The 18,463-nt window shown below is 49.8% G+C and overlaps 1 protein-coding gene across 15 annotated transcripts in view; it reads left to right on the top strand.

Moving 5' to 3' along the window:
- The window catches only part of EHBP1 (EH domain binding protein 1), a 226,290-nt gene extending 207,944 nt beyond the window's left edge, over positions 1 to 18,346 (top strand). For all 15 annotated transcript variants that reach the window (XM_055713338.1, XM_055713345.1, XM_055713344.1 and 12 more), the window contains 4 exons: positions 9,644 to 9,743; positions 10,897 to 10,970; positions 17,159 to 17,273; positions 17,432 to 18,346. In XM_055713338.1, coding sequence (XP_055569313.1) covers positions 9,644 to 9,743; positions 10,897 to 10,970; positions 17,159 to 17,273; positions 17,432 to 17,522 — 380 coding nt within the window. In that variant the 3' untranslated portion in view covers positions 17,523 to 18,346. The remainder of the gene's footprint in view (positions 1 to 9,643; positions 9,744 to 10,896; positions 10,971 to 17,158; positions 17,274 to 17,431) is intronic.
- The last annotated feature ends 117 nt before the right edge of the window (positions 18,347 to 18,463 follow it).

The raw sequence follows: 18,463 nt of genomic DNA, 5'->3' as shown, positions 1-18,463 counted from the left end.
CAGACATGGGCAGCATGTGTGCGTGTTCAGCCTTCCCAAGCCAACTTCATTAAATCATTAAAGCAGCTCAGCGGAAACAATGACCATTTTTTTTTTTTCTCGAAGTAAGACAGAATTGCCACTGGCTGGAAGGAGCGCACGGTAAGTCAGCCGCCTCTCCGCACACTTCCCTGGCTTGTAGCCTCATCATTGCCTTAAAAGAACCTGTCAACAAAGTGCTTGAAGCCAGTGTGAAGGGGAGCCCGAGCGCAGCGTTGCCTGCGTAGCAGGAGGCTACTCTGGGAGAGCCCTAGGCACTATGAATAGGCTTGCGAGCCTTCCAAAAGTCTTGCAAGACCCAGCAGACACTTGCTTCTTTTAACTGATTTCCATCTTTCTCTGTGGTATTGCAGTATAAATGCTCTTTCATGTAGTAGGCACAGTCTTTGGCTTTATGCCTGGAAGTTGGCTTTCTCGGCGATCAGTGCCTGCCCGCAAGGAGAAGGTGAGGAGCGAGGCGCTCCGGTCACGCCGGGGCTGCTAGCCCACGGTGCCGCTGCAGCCTGCAGAGACCCCCGTTGTTTTTTCTCTGTTTTCTCCCCTTTACCACCGAAAACACATTTTCTGTCCAAACGGGAAACAGCAGTGCCCCAGGACACCTGAACCCAGCTGAAGTTGCCCCGTTAGCCCTGGGAAGCTTTGGATCCCTGGAGCGCAAACCTGCCAGCCCCGGTAGGAGCAGGCGCCTTCACTGACACCGGTACAGGGTGACGTCCATCGCCTCGCTGCAGGCACCTGCCTGGGCTCAGCTTGGCCCTGCGCATTCAAGAAGTCATGTTGTACTGGCCAGTGCCCCTTCCCAGCACTGTGAGAATATGTTGTGGAGGGGGTAAGACAACATTTGGTAAAAACGGGCTAACACACTGCCTCGTAGAGCACAGTCCCACCACTTCCAGGGTAACTGGCCTCTCACTCCAGAATCTTACCCAGCCATCACTTGCCAAGTAAACTGGCAGTGATGTAAGGAGTAGTTACAAGCTGTAAAGAAATTGCTGCCACTCATAACCAAGTACCCAGCTCTACTCGCCGACCTGCAAGCAAAACAGTTCACCTGCCAGACCACCCTTCCTGGTGGATTTCCAGGCATGAACTGCTGGTTTTCCCACAGCTTCCAAGGTTTGAGTCTCTCGGCTAACGGTGTGTGTTTCCTGTGCGGCCAGCCAAGGTTGGAGGTATGCTTCTCCCAAGCCCACGCTTCCCCTGAAGTGCTGCTCCGTCAGGAAATGTGTGTACAAAGAATAGCAGAGGGTGACGGAGGACACGCACTGGTGCTGCGCGGTGCTGGGATCCGTCTCTTCCTTGCAGGAATCTCTGCAGATGTTTCAGCTGAACTTCACCTCTTGTTGGCTGAATTTGGGGCCACAAACTGTGTGTTTTCTTGGTCTGGATTGATGGTCCCACATTTAAAATACATTCATAATCTTTACCAAGCCCAGGCATTCTACTTCTGTTGATTTTCTGTTATTTTCTCGTGGCTACTGCTGTGTTGACTCATCCTGTCGAGGAAATCAGCAGCCTTCCAGGCCATTTGTCTTTTGTGGATGTTTTGGTCCTGTGGTAATTTCAGGTTGCCAGGACTGCAGGCCAAGATGTTTGTCTTCCCATGAGTCAGCCCCGCTCCAGGTAGAACAAATCCTCGCACATGCCGAGATGTGGTCAGAACCCTGACCTGCTGCTTACACAGCTCTCGACATTTCACATAGCCTCTCTGATTTATTATGTTTCAGAAACCAAAGAAATTACAAGTTTCCTGCTTGATATTAAGCTAATTTGATGTGTGCATGTGATGAGGGCATGCCCTTGGTGGCGGCTCCGGTTCGTTAGGGTTGCAGTGTTTCAGGGGGCTGGGATGGCCAGCCACGGCGCTGCAATGCAGCGCTGCCTGGCAGATTCTTGGCAGTCGGTACCCACCTTTGTGAGCCTCCATTGTGTGGGCATCAATGTCTCCTTCTCAACTGCTCTCAGACAGCAAGTTAGTGGCCATGGACTTGCCTGTCTAATGTTCCTTGAGCGTTTTCCCATCCGGTTCAGAGAGTTGGAAGATTGTGCCAGGGCTTCATCTGCTAGCTAGCTTTTCTGCAGCATCATCTAAACAACGGTCCTGTCCTGTTTATCTCTTGGTGGCTCTTCTGGTTTGGTTTTGGTGACTTTTGAATAACCAAGGAGGTCCTAGGTTGGCGAAAGGAAGAAGTACTCCGGTAGGAAGCTGGGCATGGCGATCTGAGGTGGGAGGCTTGAGGCTCAGGGTGGAGCAGCCCACCCGTTCCCACTGTTGGGTGCTGGCTCCGATTGGATGCTGAGAATTTTGAAGAATCATCTTAACCAAAACTCTGAGCTTTTCCATCAAAGGTGGTCCTCTGGAAGAAGAGGAGGGTGATTTTGCAGAAAATAGGTCTCTTTTTGGGATGCCTCAGTTTTTCTTGGTGCAGAATTGTGGATCGCTAGCTGTTTAAAAATCCCCACCGTAGCTTTTGGTTGCGTTGGGCACGTTGGGCGGTGGGTCTCCTGTAAGTCCCCTTTACGAGGAATATCTGTTGTGAACATAGGCCTTTCTGCTTAGGTGTTCGTTAAACTCAGTAACTTGCATTAAACCCAAGAGCTCGCCAGCACATAAGCTGTTTGCAGTGAGCAAGGTGAGAAGACTGTTCGATCGGTGGGAAGCCTGCCATCGACTGCGGCGGGTGCGGGACCTCCCATCAGCCGGCGTTAGCGATGTGAGGCTGGTCAGCTGCAGCCCCCGGCGCTGCCCGTGCTGCCTGTGGCAAAGCCGTGGTTGCCGCAGCCCATCAGCCCCGCGGTGGGCGCGGGACGCTGGCCCGTGGAGGGACGGGGACAGGTGACACCCAGGCAGGGGCAAGAAGCTGTGCGGGGGCAGCTGGCGGCTTGCCTGCCCCAGGGAACATGGCATCTAACCTGGAACAATTAAAGGTTAGCTCTTGTCCTAAAGCAGGAGGATCCAATTCCTACCTCCCGTGGTTTTTTGTTTGTTTGAATATTTATTGCTACAGCTTTGCCTTTCCATATTCAACATTCAACCCGGTTTTAATTCTTGCTGAGCTCTTAGTTTCAACATTGCCTCGTGGCGACGAGTTCTACTGGTAAATGACGAGGCTTTGAGGAAAGATCATTCTTTTTATCGGTTTTAAACACACCACCTTCAATTTCAGTGAATTTCCCCAGGTTCTTCCCAGACAAGACGAGACACATCCTAGACCTATTCTTTATTTGCTATTCATGTTCTCCTTCAGGTAAACAAGCCGATCCGTCTGCCTGCTCCTAATACAGAAACTCGTAAAAACTCATCCCCACGACTGGGTGAGCGCAACAGGGTTTTTTTCAGCAGGCAAATAAAGGTGGTGGTGTCCGCTCTCGGAGGGCCTTCCCATTAAATTTGTGGAATTTGCTGGTGGGGCTCGGTGGCCACCTCGCTGGCAGCCCGGGGGGGAGCAGGGCTGCCTGTCCTGGCCGTCCCTGCCGCGCTTGGCTCCACGGGCGCTGCCGTTCCCCCGCTGGCCTCTTCACCCAAGTGTGCCGAGTGAAGAAAGCGGCTTCTATTCTGTTTTAAAACTGTGTGTAAACATCAGCAAATGGGTGAAGAATGGGCTCTGTCTTAAGTAGGTTGTTTTTCATGTAGTTCTGTTGAGGTAAATGGGGAGACATGGGGAGGTTTCTGTGTTTATCCATGACACCATGGCACACACACTACACACAGTGCAAATAAAATTTAAAAACAATTACTGCTTCAGATGGCATACCAAGCTGTTTCTGTAAACCTGCTATTTCTTGCCAGATTGAACGGGCTGGTTGGGGATGCTGATAGAAATCCTTTATTATTTATCTTCCGCAGGTTGTAATTCATTTTTGCACAACAGCTAAATACATTTACATTTAAGGATTTTTAAAAAAATATTAATCTATTGGCTTATCTTGACAGATTTACGATGGCATAAAGTGTAGAGGAGTTACTGTGTTCATCCATTTACACTGCAAACTAATCTTGTCCCTGCATGTTGCTGCTTTTTCTTCCTTTCAAGTGGTATTCACAGTATTTCGTAGCACTTTCTTCTCTGTTTTCTTAGCAATGTACAGGTTTGCTATGTTAATCCATATTGGGTTTATCTAATGACGAGCTGCCCAAGTGGCTTAAAAATAATGGGTCTAATGGTACATATACGGGCTGAGCTGGCTGAGCAAAAGGGGTGCGAGTATTTTTAGCAGGAAAGGGGGGGGAGGGAAGAAATTGTTTTTTCAAATTGATTCACAAGAGACATTTGTCAAGATGCTTCTTATTTAAATATTTACCAAACAATTAGCTTACAGTGTAAACAAAAATCCATTTGTAAATCCTGAAGAATGTGAAGGAAAAGGTATTCTGAAAAGACTGCCTGGAAGCTGTGCAGTGCCAAAATAAGCTAGTTGCATGTGTTGTTCTCAAAAAACAGTAACTTATAAATATGCTTGTAATTCTTGAGTGTTGTAGATGAAAATGGGTTCACGCTGATTTTGAATAAGAGTCAGGAAAATGATATTTTAATATGTGTGACGACCCACGGGAGAAAAGAAAGGACTTTGGGGTGGAGTTTGGTTTTGGGTTTTTTTGCTAGCATTAAAATTCTGGCTATCGTTATTTTGGCTGTTGCTAAAATTTGTCCGACAGGGACAAAAATCACCAAACTTTACCCTGGAGCCTGGATTGAATCGTGTCAGGAGCTATTACAGCGCAGAATCGCAGCTCAGGAGCCAGTAGGAGTTTCTGTAGCGGCTTGTGCTGTTCCAGGCTGGTGTTGGGCTCGTTCCTAATCGCTGAGGAGGCTCTGGTAGATGTCAAGTGAAGGGAAGAATAGAGCACGGATCCTGCACCACTCAAGCCAGACAATGAAATTAGAAAATGGCACTGAGAGTTGATGTGAGAGAATTCCCCTGGATTCCTAGAGGATTTATTCTTAAAATAAGAATGAATTGAATAAAAAAAAAAAAGGGGGGGGGGAGAAAAAAAAGGGAAAATAAAAGAGGAGGGGGAAAGCAGAAAGAAGGAGGGGGGAAGAGAAAATAAATTAGAGAAACCCTGCCAGAATCCTCCTCAGAACCTAGCTAATCATGAAGTCTGACATTAAAAGTTGTATTGTCTTTTTGCATAAAGGCGTGTGTACTTACTGTTTCGTCTTAGTTTCTGGCTCTGCATTTTTCAAATCTCTCACCGAGCGTTCCGCATGCATATGATGTTTGTGGCACTACCCGCTCCTATTTGAAGACTGTTTTCAGAAGTCATTATTGAACTATAGGATAAAAAGGTATAAGCATAATTACGTGTTAAAGAGAATAAATATGTTCTGCTAGATAGTTAACCAGATGAGGTTAAACAAGATAAGATGAATTCTGGTCTTTTTAGAAAACTGACAGTCTTCATTTTAAGCTACAATGTAAAGTGCTTTATCCTGAGATTAGGTATTGTGGCAGAAGCTAAAACTGCCTTTTTCCCCTAACCATGCCAGAATACAACCTCCTTTTCTTTTTGCGCTAACAAGACTGCTTTACCACCACAGCCCACTCTAAGTAATTAAATCAATCCTTTGTACTTACCGTATTCTCCTCTAGTGACGGTACTAGATCTGATTATATGCTTCATGCATATTCAAAGTACGGCACTGACAGCTCTTTAATGAGCTCTTACTTAATCAGTACGAACAATGTTCATCTTGTTCTTTTTTTCCTCATACATTAGAGCTAGGAACAGTTGGGGAAAAAATGAAACATCCAGCATTCATTTGAAAAATATATTGTACTTTGAAAAGTGTCTAAGCTGGGGAAGTTGCATTCTGCCCTTTAAAAGTCTGATGGACAAATTGGATTACTAGTATTGGATTAAATAACAAATGGTTAGAGGAGAAATGAGAAAAGCTCGCTGTGATCACAGGCTTTAATATTTTTTGTTACTTATAAAGCTGAAGGGGTCTTTAACCAGTTATTAAAGTCAGGATTAATTTGTAATGGTCCAACTTACTAGCTTTAAAAGGGTTTTGTTGTTGTTGTTGTTGTTTTTTTATCTAAAACAATAGTGTAATGCATGTATTATGGAAAAAAATTTAAGTTTAAGATCTGTGGGCTATTTATAGATTTTCATCATCTTGTACTGGCTCAGATAAGGGGGTTGCATGCGTGGGATCAGTTTGTTCTCAAACATGTTTTTCGTCTCATTTAAATAATCTACAGTATTTTTTTTTCCCCGAGAACAACACAAATACTTTCCCAATTTAAATTTTCGAGCGTTTCTAGCAAGTCAATTAAATACTTGTTTTACACTTGGAAAATGGAAACAAAAACACCAGCAGCAGCAGGGTTTTACAGAGTGAAGCTGTTGAAGAAAAGGCTTTTCCTAAATTTTTACTTAGAAATTGTAAACGTGAGTTTAGCTCGCAATATTGCTGCAGTAACCACACTCAGGTTTTCTTTGTTGAAAGTGTTTTGCGTGCATCCACCAAGGGGCGGGGGGAGTAGTGCTGTAATGGTAGTGTATTTGCTGAAAAGAGTTATTTAAATTTCTTATATACAGGAGTTCATCTTTATTTTGCTTGCCTGGGAAGAATCTGTTTCAGCTCTGTGCACAAGAATTTAAAAGCTGATGGTCAACAAATAAAATATCAGCATCAACTGCTATTAATATTGCACACATGTGTCATTTCACTGATCAAAAAGGCCTTCGCCAGGGTACAATTGGCCTTTTTCCAAATTGCAAGCTTTTTCTCAGCTTTTTCTTTTTTACTCTTTCTTCTTTTGTTGCTGCCTGGGGATTTGTGCCTATCGCAGCCGATATCACATGACTGGTGTCAGGGCATCACATGGGTCCAAAGCGAATACAAAAACAGATTAAAAATTCTGTAAAAACAATCAAGACTTTGTTAACTCACTTTTAAACCAGCCTATTCTATGGATGTTGCATGTGCTTTGGTGTCAGCGCAGAAATATCAAAATAGACACCTGTTCAGATCGGACGCGACAGCTCCAAGCGTTACCTAGGTCTTTGCTCATTGTACATTGCAACTAACTTTATTTAGGAGGAATGCATTAATAGAAAGAAGTTTGTACCTTCGGGTTTTTACGCCCTTACCCTGAGATTGCGTGGCATGAAATTCAAGTTCGGATCCGCCTTTGAGTCAAACTCCTTTGAAACGTTTCTGTCTCCCATTTCTTTTTCAAGGCTTGCAAAATGAAATGCAATGAGAGCTTGCACTTAGAATGGCGCCTTTTAGCCCGAGATCCCAGACCACCCCAAACCCAACAAATCTAGTGTCATAAATTGATTAAAACGTTACTATAGCCCCACGTATGTCTGGGCGTGAGGACTTTGCCACACTGCTGGTGGAAAAAATCTCACGTGTCACAGAACAGACTGGTCATTTTGCAAGGACAAAACAGCAATCTGCCCCCTTTTCCTTGCCCTCTCCTCTAAATAAATTTCAGCTACTTGGTGCATTTTCAACAAAAGGTTGCTAGTATTGATTGTCATCTGCTCCTAAAAGCAAACTCTGTTAGATGGACCAATACAGCAGTGCCTTTGATCTGTAACTTAACAGCAAAGTACACCTATAAGTTTTAATCCTCTTTGGAGGAGCGCAGAACAATATTGTCAAATGCCGCGGTGTAATATTTTCTGCACAAAACCAGAAGCGGAGGTCTCGGCGGAGAGCATTTCTACATGACAAATTTCTTCCTTCAACGCTCCATTGTCCGGGAGCCGGACCCTGCTGCTTCTGCTCGGAAAAGGGCTGTGGGGCCGCCCCCCCCCCTTTGGGATGCTCTGCCCTCTCCATCTCTCAGCTAGCAAATCGGGTATCTGAAAATCACCCGTCCAGGAACAGTTTCACCAGCCAGGAGCTTCCCAGGGTGGTGACTGGATCTGGGGGGATGTCTCACATCAGAAAGAAGAGCATGCCAGATGGCAAAACTTTTTCTTACTGTGGGGGTCCGTCAGCTCTGCCCCAGCTGACCCACATCCCTGCTCACCCCCTTGTCCTTCCCTCGTGCGGCTGCACCGACCCCACAGGCTGTAGGGGGGGGGACAGAACCATTTGGAGGGGGCGGGCAGCCTCCCCTGGCACACAGCAGGGTCATAGCCAGGTGAGGAGGCGATTCCCTGAGCAGATCTGGGCTTGCACACCACCGCCGCGCTGGGCTGGGAGGGTGCGTGTGGCAGGCACCTACCTGCAAGCATTTCAGATGCTCCCATCCAGAAATTGAAAGCTTTCTTTTAGAGCAAAACAATGTTTTTTCTGGTGTCTTTCCAGCTTCTGGTGCTGGAAATTGCCTCTCTGCAACTAGGGAGCCTGTGGTCTGAGTTGGTGAGATAGCTTCCCCGAGCGCACAGCGCCTTGCATCGCGGATGTGAAAACCCTTTACGAACCCCAAAGAATTAACACGGAGCGCCCCTGGAAAATGAGTGTGGGTGATTATCCCCATATCACACATAGGGCACAAACTCAGGGGTCTGCCCGCAGTTTCTCAGCGAAGCAGTGTGGAAGCTGGGAGAAGTACTCGGAAGACCTGGCGCACACTCCTTTGCCGCTACTCCACGTTTCTTCCCAGGTTAATTTTAACCATAAGAGAAGTGTGAGTTTCACAGTTCAGTGAGGACTGTACAATCTTTGCTCCTCGTCTGAACTCGAGATACGAGAATGGCAGGTCACCACAGGTGTGCAGCCGTCATGCAGGACTATGATGAAGTTTCTCTAGTCCCCCAGCTCCGAGAGCAGAATTGGGCTGAGCAGCCCTGCTGCTGGGAGGGACGGTTGGGAGCCTTCTGGCCGCTTGTCTGCCTTTCCCCCTGTGGCCTGATGGTGCAGAGGTGGTAACGCAGAGTCTAACAGAGCCTGGAAGAGTATAGCACTGCCTATGGGTAGGCTATGGAGGGTCCTGGAGCGATGGACATGGACTGGGGAAAGGGGTGCTAGTCCGTGCCTGCACACATGGGGACCCTTAGGCACCTGGGCCCCAAAATGATGTGCATTTGTGCAGGTGCTCCCTTTGGTGGGGGGTTGAGGAGAGGAGAGGAGAGGAGCAGCTCTTTCCAGCTCATTGACTGGAACAGCAGCCGTGAACGCAGAGGCTGGGCAGGTGCCCACGCCTTGGCCAAGGGTCAAGGTTGCCATCTCCTCTGCAGCGAGTGACCCTGCCGTCGGCCCGACCACGCTGGGTTTGCAGGGGTGGAGTGGGTCTAGCCCACACGGATTGGGTTTGTGTTTGGAAGCCCGTGATGACCAGACATCTTGTAGCAGCAAGGCTTTTTCATTGGGAACATTGCAACAGCATAGTCCTTTTGGGAGAATTTAAAAAGATACGGTACTTACAAAAAGGTCCTTATTTAGGTCAGAGTATCGGCATGATAAAGAACACTAAAAAATACGCTGAAGAGTGGTTGTTTTCAAAGATTTATTTATGGAGCAAGCAGGATTGGGTGGCAGGACTTGCAGTCAGATGATGTTTTTACCGTTTTGAGAGTATACCTTGTAACGCGCAGTGGTACTGGACAGCAATACTCCAGAACCTGCAATGAAGCATTTAGCTCCGTTTGTGAATTGCCACCAAAGTAATGACATCCTTTCGATTGCAGGAAGAAACACAGAAGAAGAAGAAGCTATGATGCAGGAATGGTTCATGCTGGTTAATAAGAAGAACGCCTTAATAAGACGGATGAACCAGCTTTCTCTTCTGTAAGTATGGATGGACGCATGTATTTACAAAAGGGTTGACTGATTGATTGATGGAAATATTTACTCATTAGATAGATGCACAACTTTTTTGCTCTCTTCCCGTTAGACCTCAAAAATATTCCCTCAAAAGTGAGCAGCATGGATGCTTTGTGGTTTTTCTCGTATTTCAGACTTGAAAATGAGAAGCATGCAATGGCACAAGATCAGCCAGAGCTGGGGCGGGGGGGGGGGGGGGGGGGGGGGGGGGGGAGGAAAAAAAATCAAAGAAATATTAAGCACAGTTAGGTTTTCCAAGGGCCCACCAGTGGAACAAAATGACGTTTTGAAATGCTCAGATAGAGGTGGGTTGTGCTGCAGATGTGACAGGTGAGAGCTGTTCGGGGAGCGAGCGAGGCTCTGCGGCACCCCGGCTACCTTGCTAGCTCCGCGGCACTGTGCTGCCGAAGGGACGGCGCTGAATCGGCCACGGTGCGGTGATACCACCAGACTGACCAGTAAGGACAAATACACTTTCTTTGCTAGCAGCAGCGTGGAAGGGGAAGGACCCTGCTTTGTAGAGGCGTTTTGCCTTCCGTGCTGCTGCAGCTCCTCTTGGGCTGATGATAGTTCTTTCAGGAATGCCACCTAGTGTAGATCCCTGCATACTTCCCCGGGAAGAGCCTGTGCTCACGCACTTCCTACCGTCTGAACTTGACAGAAGAGTCTACCTTCAAAAAATCTTAAGCTTTCTAATCCCACGTCTAATTTTCATTATTCATTAGGGCAGAATGTATATAGGATAATACTTCCAGTGTCATATTATCTTGGTGAATAGGCTGATGCTGGAATTTGTTCATTAGATCCGGGGGAATGTTTTATGCTTAGGACATTCCACAACAGCCGCTCCGAGGATGAATATGAAATAATTACGTCCCGTAGCACAATAGAGTTAAACTGATGGAATTAGGGCTGACATTACAGAAAATGAAAAGGCCCTGTTACGGAATGTGCCACCTGAGCAAGGTTGTAAGTTTGTGTATCATTTGTTTGGAGTAGCTTAAAGTTAAAGAGAAAAGTCGGTTATGAGTCCTAAAATCAATGTAAGTTAAAGGTTCTTTTAAGTGTTTAATGATTTAGTAATTAACATATTGATGAACTTTTGCAACTTGCCTAGGGAAAAAGAACATGACCTAGAAAGGCGCTACGAACTGCTGAACCGGGAGCTAAGAGCTATGCTTGCCATCGAAGGTAAGAGCCATGCGGGGGACCGAGGGAAGGAAATGCTGCTGCCCAAAGCAGCAAGTACCAAACACCTGGCGGCTTCTCTGAAGCCCAGTTAAGAATTAAGGCTGATATTTACATCGTTTCAAGTCATAGCACACAGCAAATATGCCGGGTCTGCCATCCCACTCTTTGGATTTATTTGGCAGGGCAGGCAGGGGAAAGTCCAAGGCATGGGACAAAGAAATATTGTCTCCCCGGAATAAGACTTTGAAAGCAAAGTGATGAGGAGGTAAAGGATATTTGCCCGGGGTTTATTATTTTCTGTTGCAGTTACACTCTCCTGGCATTCCTGGGGCATCATGCCACTCTTGGTGCCGCAGCACATGGCAGGAGTGACCCAGGAAGGGAGCCTCCCGCCTTGTAAGGGTGCACATCTGGTTTACAACAGTGTCTCATGGGGCAAAAAAAAAAAGTCTCATCAGTTTTGGTGGTAAAACACCACGTTTGTGCCAAGTAAATATTTCATCACGAGCAGCGCCAGGATTAGCGCGATCCTTTGCACACATCTTCTCCCTTCCCTGCAACTCTCCCCAGTTTAGTCACCTTATCTGAATGAAAACTCACGGGAAGATTGACACGTGGGATAAATGAAACAATTGCATCCTTTCCATAGGGCTTTCAAGTGAATTGTACAATAATCCCGGGGATGATTCATAATAAAAAATAAACATCCAGATAGCTTAAACCACTGCTTGCATTATTTTATTTAAATATCTTAAGTGTTTTCTAATGCTGCACCGCTTATACCTCTCAGTCACAAATGCTGCCTTATAGTTCAAAGATGTTTGCTTTAAAGTTAATCCTTTGGGCTCTGTAAAATGGACCTTTTGTCTAATCAATGCAAATTGATTTTGCTATTCTGTATTGACCTCTCAACCCTTTGACTGTCCATGGTAATTTCTTTCTTCACCTGATAAGGTACCTGATCCATAATAAATCAATTCTAATTAGTTTGGAGACTTCACTGAGAGCATAAGTTTGTAGGAAAAAAAGCAGCAGGTTTCAGGTAGCTTTGTCGTATCTCTCAATCTGTGGTTATATTTTTTGCATAAGACTGCGTCCACCATCTTCTTGGATAAACTTGAGTCATAAATATATTCGTTGCTTTCTGCAGAGACAAGCCAGATTAATTGGGAATCATACTAATGAAATATTTAAAATATAAAATACTCTAAAACCAGAGAGGAGCTAAGAGATACTGGATTGAAACCCACAATTTCAATCTTTAATTGCCTCTTACATGTTTTACTGTCTTGGAATGTCCTAGCAGCAGCCTTTGAACGTCTAGCAACCTATGCCATTCACACATTGATGTGAACGAAAATCTGTCCATTGTTTTTCTAAGTTCAGAGAGGGATGCCAAAGCCCAAGAAAGTCCTGAAAGTCCCTCCCCCCGCCCCGCTCCCCCCCCCCCCCCCCCCCCCCCCGCGTTGTTGCTGTTGTTGTTTTGCTGCTGTGACAGAGTAAACAGGGATTTAGGGAGAAAACGTGAGAGCTGGATGATTTTGGTTATTTGGGTGGGGGGGGTTATTTATACAACAAAGTCCATAATTAGCATTTTAACCCTCAGTAAGATAATTAGTCTGCTAGAACTTTTAGCAGCTAGCTGCTTTTACTTAAAAAATATATCAAGGGAGACACTCTCCCAGGGCAAGGTGAAGCAGAGGTTTGAGACACCTTGCCTCTCGGCGTGCGTGCCAGTGGGTATCGCCTTGTGCCCGGCGCGCACTGGGAGCAGGGATGCGCTTGTGGGCAGCAGGGATAACGCTGCAGCGCTGATGGTGCCTCTGAGGAAGTACGGGCTGCCCGACCAGCCCGGGACTGCCTGCGCCAGGGCCGTTCAGGCGATTGCTAATGAGCGCCCGGGCTCTGTGAAAAAGTTGAAAAGACAGATCTCACTTTTACCAGCACCAGTTCCAAACCTGAAATACATGGGCAGAGGAGGGGGTGGGGAAATAACAGGACGGGACTGGTTTGTTTGTCGAAAAGAAAGGCAGAATGCACCAATCCAAACTGGAACTTAAAAAAAAAAAAGAAGAGTCTTTGAAAGGTGATAATTACTGTTTTGGTAAATTGCTCCAACTCTTCCACGCGTGACTGTGCTGTTTAAAAATCTATCAACCGATTTCTTTAGGCAGCTGATGACGGGGCAGCATTGGCCTTGCAGAAGGCAGCAGCCTGCTGATGGCAGATAAAGGTGGTTCCCGGCGGGCAGCGCCGGCCTCGGGAGGTGCTGACCGTTACAGTGCTCGGTGATGTGCAGCCGGTGTCCTCTTCACCAGCCGCTAAAATGGAGGCACAGGCAGCCGAGTAGCCTGTTGGAGTGTCACGGCACTTCAGGCGGAACATATGCCTGACCCAGGGCGGTAAGCAGAGGCATTGCTTCCCCCGCCCCGCTGGCCGCAGCGGTCAGAGGGACAGTGAACGCGGTGCCTGGCTCCCGCCGGGGTTCCTGCCGCTGGGACGCTCGAGCAGCCAGGCGAGATCCCTGCGTGCGGGCCAAAGCAAACGCAGGTTACTGGCCTGGCTTGAGCCCGCGCACACGGGAAGGCGTTGTGCTCCCGTGGTGCTCCCATTGTGCTCCCATCAGAGCTCATGGCAGCAAGGTGCTGCCTTCCAGAGCCTAGTTTTTGCCGTGGCCATGTGGCGGGATGCGGGATGCTGTACTTCCAGCCACCTTGCCTCTCACGCCTTTCTTTTTTTTTTTTTTTTTTTTTTTTTACTTTTTCATTCCAGATTTAATGCCTCCGTAGAAAAGATAAGTTCATTTTTGCACACCTTGGGGTGGTGTGTTCATTTTCTGCCCAAGAAATGGATCTTCTTTAGGATTTTGTACATCTTGATTTATTCTTGGCTTATAGTTTGAAGTGGGTGCTCTTCTAAAAGGATTTATGCATAGGTTCACTATTTTTGTAGTTATGGTTTATATGATAAGCTTTTTATATTTAAAATCAATATGTAATCCTGTGGAGGAGCTTATCCTCTAAAACCCCATTTGTAAATCTATTTTAGCTTTGTTACACCGCGCAGCCACAGTATTCCATAGATTGATTAGGTTCAGCAGCAGAATCCTATCAAATGGCCTGCTCTGATGATGATGCAAACTCTTTCAGGATTGCTAGTTGACTGGAACTAAAGATAAGACCTGACTGCAATCCCCCAATGTGCTCTTTACAAAACTAGTGTTAATTTTCATCAAAGTGCTGGGCTTATTTATTATAGTGGCGAGGTTGAAGGTTTTACTACGAGAACTTTCGACCATTTCTATTAAAGCATTTCTATGGGAACCGGCCGCCTGTTTGCTTAAAGTAATTATCAGTTTAAGCGGGGCTGGGGGGGGGGGGAAGACAATATGAAGTCAATGAAGATGAGTAATTGAAAACATTTCTACCTTAACGTGAATTTAGCAAACTCTTGTCATTTTAAACTGCCCATCGCAAGTGGTGGCATGGGAGCTTTAGCTTTCAACGCTTTTAGCTCATATACAGCCCCAGAGCTTAATCCTATTTTTGTCCGGAGTGTAGCTTTTATAACAGTATTATTCTGAAATCTTCAAATTAATCACAGCCCATATTGTAGCTTCCCAGAGCTGCCGTCAGCCTGGGTAACTATATGTGACAGGTGTTATAGGTAATCCTGGCTTAAAAGGCACAACAGGTAGGAATCAAACTTGAACACAGTTGCTTTTTTAAACGTCGGGATGCTTCCTGAAACTGCTGCCCAGCAGTATTTTGTTGGATAAAACAAAACTGCAGTGTAATCACATATAAAATGTTATTTAAATACTTTGGGCCAGTTCCTCTTTTAACCAATTGTACTTGACTGATTTGAGTTTGGGTTTGGTTTTTTTATTGTTGGTTTGTTTGGTTTGGGGTTTGTTGTTTGTTTTTTTTGGGGGGGGGGGCAGCAGGGAAGTCAGACTCCTTATCTAGGAAACAAAGTAAAAATGCAAGGGAATATTTTGCCAGCAAGTTTTCCCGTGGCATACTTCGAAGGCTAGTAGTGAGCAAATGCAGAAACAAAAAACCCCAACCAACCCAGTAGTTGTGTTCTGTGAAGTCCTAATATTGGCATTATTTACCCCACGGGGCTACAAGACGGGAGCAATAAAGATTGTAGCGCTTAGAAAGGGACGTAACAGGGGAAAAAAATGCCAGTGAAGGACTAAGTGAAACCTGTACCGAAATACTTTGACTGATGCTTTGAAAGCTAAAATTGCTGCTGAAACTGGAGAACTAGGAGGTGCAGAGGGGAGGGCAAAAAAAACCAACAAAACAAGCTTTAAAAATAATAATAGTTTTTCAACTAAGTGAAAACCGGTAAAATTGCCAAATAATTAACTCAAGTCCTGGTGGAGCCGGTGGGTTGCAGGTCCCTTCTCAGCTACAGCCTGGCGTGCCCAGATGTGCCGGGGAGCGAGCCTCCGCAGGGGCAGCGGCAGGGGCAGCAGCAGCAGCAGGAGGGGAAGGCTCCCCCGGCAGGCGGGGGCCGCGGCGGGGGTCGCACCCGCCCGTGCCGGTCAGGGTCGTGTCGCGCTGCCTGGCCCGGCCGCTGTCGCCCCTCGCCAGGCTGCGGTCACGGCGGGGCGGCACCGTGCGGCGGGTAACACCGGGGGGGTGGGGGGAAGGGATGCAGCGTGCCCAGCAGGAGCAGGAGGGCGAGTGCGGTGGGCCCGAGACCCCTGGGGAGCTGGCACCGCAAGGGCCGGTGCCGGAGCGGCGGCGGGGCCGCACGGGGGTGGGTTCAGGGTCCCGGTGGCGTCGGGTTTGGCCGCTGTGCACCTGGAAAATTATTTCTTTGGCGACGATGGGGGGAAGCAATGCACTGAGCCAAAAGGAAAAAAAGAAAAAAAAGAAAATAAAAAGGGGAGAAAAAAGAGAAAGAGAAAAACTCGCGGGAAGTTCCCGCAGCGCCTGGCCAGGCCGGTGCCGGGAGCGGGACGGGCCGCGGTGCGACGGGGTCCCCGCCGGGTCCCCCGGCCTGGGGTCGCCCGAGGGTCCCCCGCACACGTGTCGGGGTGGGCTCCCGGCCGCGGGCCCGGGCGGGCGGCGGCGCCTCAGTCTCTCCGCGCTGCCCCGACCCGCGCTGCGCGATGATGCGTCTGATTTTTAATTTGTAAATCCAAGGCCGAGTTCCCCCCAGCACCGCTCGCTTTCATGCGGCTCCCGAGCAGTTCGCTGCCTTGAATAAATCTGGCGGCGGAGGGGGTCGGGGGTCTGACCCACCGCATTCTTGCGGGGCGCGGGGGATCCGCATGGTAACGGCGGGCGGCATTGTCCGGCCCCGGCACAGCACCCTCGGTCCCTGCGCCCCCGGGGAGCGCGGCGGGGAGAGGGGGGTGACATCGCCGAGGGGTGGCGATGGCTTCTCCCGGTGGGTTTTTTTTTCCTTGTTGTTGTTGTTCGTTTTCTTTTTCTTTTTTTTTTTTTTTTTTTTTTTTTTGGAGCCGCTGTCCTCCCGCGCCCGCCCGCTATCTCCCCCGGCATCGCCGGCTCCGCTCATTGTTTACCCCCGTAATGAGGGAGGCGGGGGCGCCGGGGCTGACTGACAGCCACAGCCACAGGCCCCGGCCGCGGCTGCCGAGTGGCGGCCCCGGCGGCAGCCCCGGCCTGGGGGTCCCGGGAAAAGCCCCCAGGAACGAGCGGGGCCGCCGCTGCCAGCCGAGCCCTGCGGCATCGCGCGCGTCTGCTGGGGGGGGGGGGGGGGGGGGGCAGCGCCGCCGACCGGTGCCCGGGGGGAGAACGGAGGGGCGCGGGCCCGGCCCGGCGGCCTGGCCAGGGGACACAACCCACCGGCGACTCCCCAAAGCCAAACCCCCGCGGGCGGCCCGACGGCGCCGGCGGGCAGGGGCCGAAGCAGGGGCTGGGGTTCGGTCGGGGCCGGGGCAGGACGAGCGGCAGCGCTCTGCGGGCCGTGCCGTGCCAGGCCAGGCCAAGCTGTGCCGACCGTGCCGTGCCAGGCTATGCTGCGCCGGGCCCAGGCCGTGCGTGCCGGGCTATGCCAGGCCTTGCCGTGCCGTGCCAGGCTATGCCGGGCCGGGCCGGGCCTTTCCTTGCCGTGCCGTGCCGAGCTGTGCCGTGCCGGGCCAGGCTATGCCGTGCCGTGCCGTGCCGTGCGGGGTCTCACCGGTGTCCCCGTGGCTTTCCCCGCAGACTGGCAGAAGACGGAGGCGCAGAAGCGGCGGGAGCAGCTCCTGCTGGACGAGCTCGTCATCCTGGTGAACAAGCGGGACGCGCTGGTGCGGGACCTGGACGCGCAGGAGAAGCAGTGAGTGGGGCCGGGGTCCCCGAGCCCCCCAGCCCCGCGGAGGGCGCCGGGGCCGGGCTGGGGCCGGGGCCGGGCCGGGCTGGGGGTCTCGGCGCGGCCGCGGAGGGCAGCGCAGCCCCGCAGCCCCTCACCGCGCCGCCCGCCGCCTCTCTCCGCAGGGCCGAGGAGGAGGACGAGCACTTGGAGAGGACCCTCGAGCAAAACAAAGGCAAGATGGCCAAGAAGGAAGAAAAATGCGTCCTCCAGTGAGCGGCCTGGGCGGCGCGCGCAGCACAGCTCTCCCCTACGTTTTGAAAAATGCCGACATGAGAGCGCGGAAAGAGAAAGAAAGAAAGAAAGAAAGAAAGAAAGAAGAAAAAAAAAGGACAAAAAAAAAGTGTTTTGGAGGAAAAAAAAATTAAAACTTTTTTCCCCATTTTGTTTGGCCAGCTGCGGGCCGCGCCGGAGCGGTGCCGGGCGGCGCTGGGAGCGGGGCAGCGTGGCGGCCGCTGCGGCACGGCCCGGTTCGGAATAAATATGTTTTTGTCGTAATAGGATTAGAGAGGGGGATATCGGGGGGGGGGGGGGGGGGGGATCATTGGGAATGGTTTCATCTAGTCCTGCCATATGTAATACTTAATAAGCTACCTACATTTTATAGTTAGGTCAGATCCACCCCAGTTATTATTAAAAATGTGCTGTATTTACCAGTGTTTTATTTCAGCAGTTCTACATGTCCCCGGGAGTAGCGTTGGGGGGAATGTCACCCCACCTCACCCCACCCCACCCCACCCCCCGGAGTGGGCACAAAGCCCGGGGCAGTAACCGGGATGGGGAGGGCCCGGGCCCGGGGAGGGAGCAGGGCAGGGACCGGCCCGGGGCACAGCGCGCCCGGCCGGGGCCGGCCCGACCCCCGCGCCCCCCCGCGTTATTTATTGCCCCCGGCCCGCGCCGTTCCCCCCCCGCCCCCGTCCGTGTGCCCCCACGCGTGTCCCACGCTCGCATCGTCCCTTCGTGGAGCTCGTCTCGTTTATTTATTACAATATCGAGTCATATATAAATTTTCAATAAAAGCCGAATCTTTCTTACCGTAACTGCCGCGTTCCTCCTTACCTGGGGACCCCCCCGCCGGCCGGGGAGGGTGCGCGGGGGCTCGGCCCGGGGCGGGGGCAGAGGGGCTCGGCCGCCCCCGCTTCATCCCCGCAATGAGC

Source organism: Falco cherrug, chromosome 6 (assembly GCF_023634085.1).
Source record: "Falco cherrug isolate bFalChe1 chromosome 6, bFalChe1.pri, whole genome shotgun sequence".
Taxonomy (NCBI): Eukaryota; Metazoa; Chordata; class Aves; order Falconiformes; family Falconidae; genus Falco; species Falco cherrug.
Note: the sequence above shows the minus strand (reverse complement) of the source record. Positions and strands in the feature narration are given on the sequence as shown.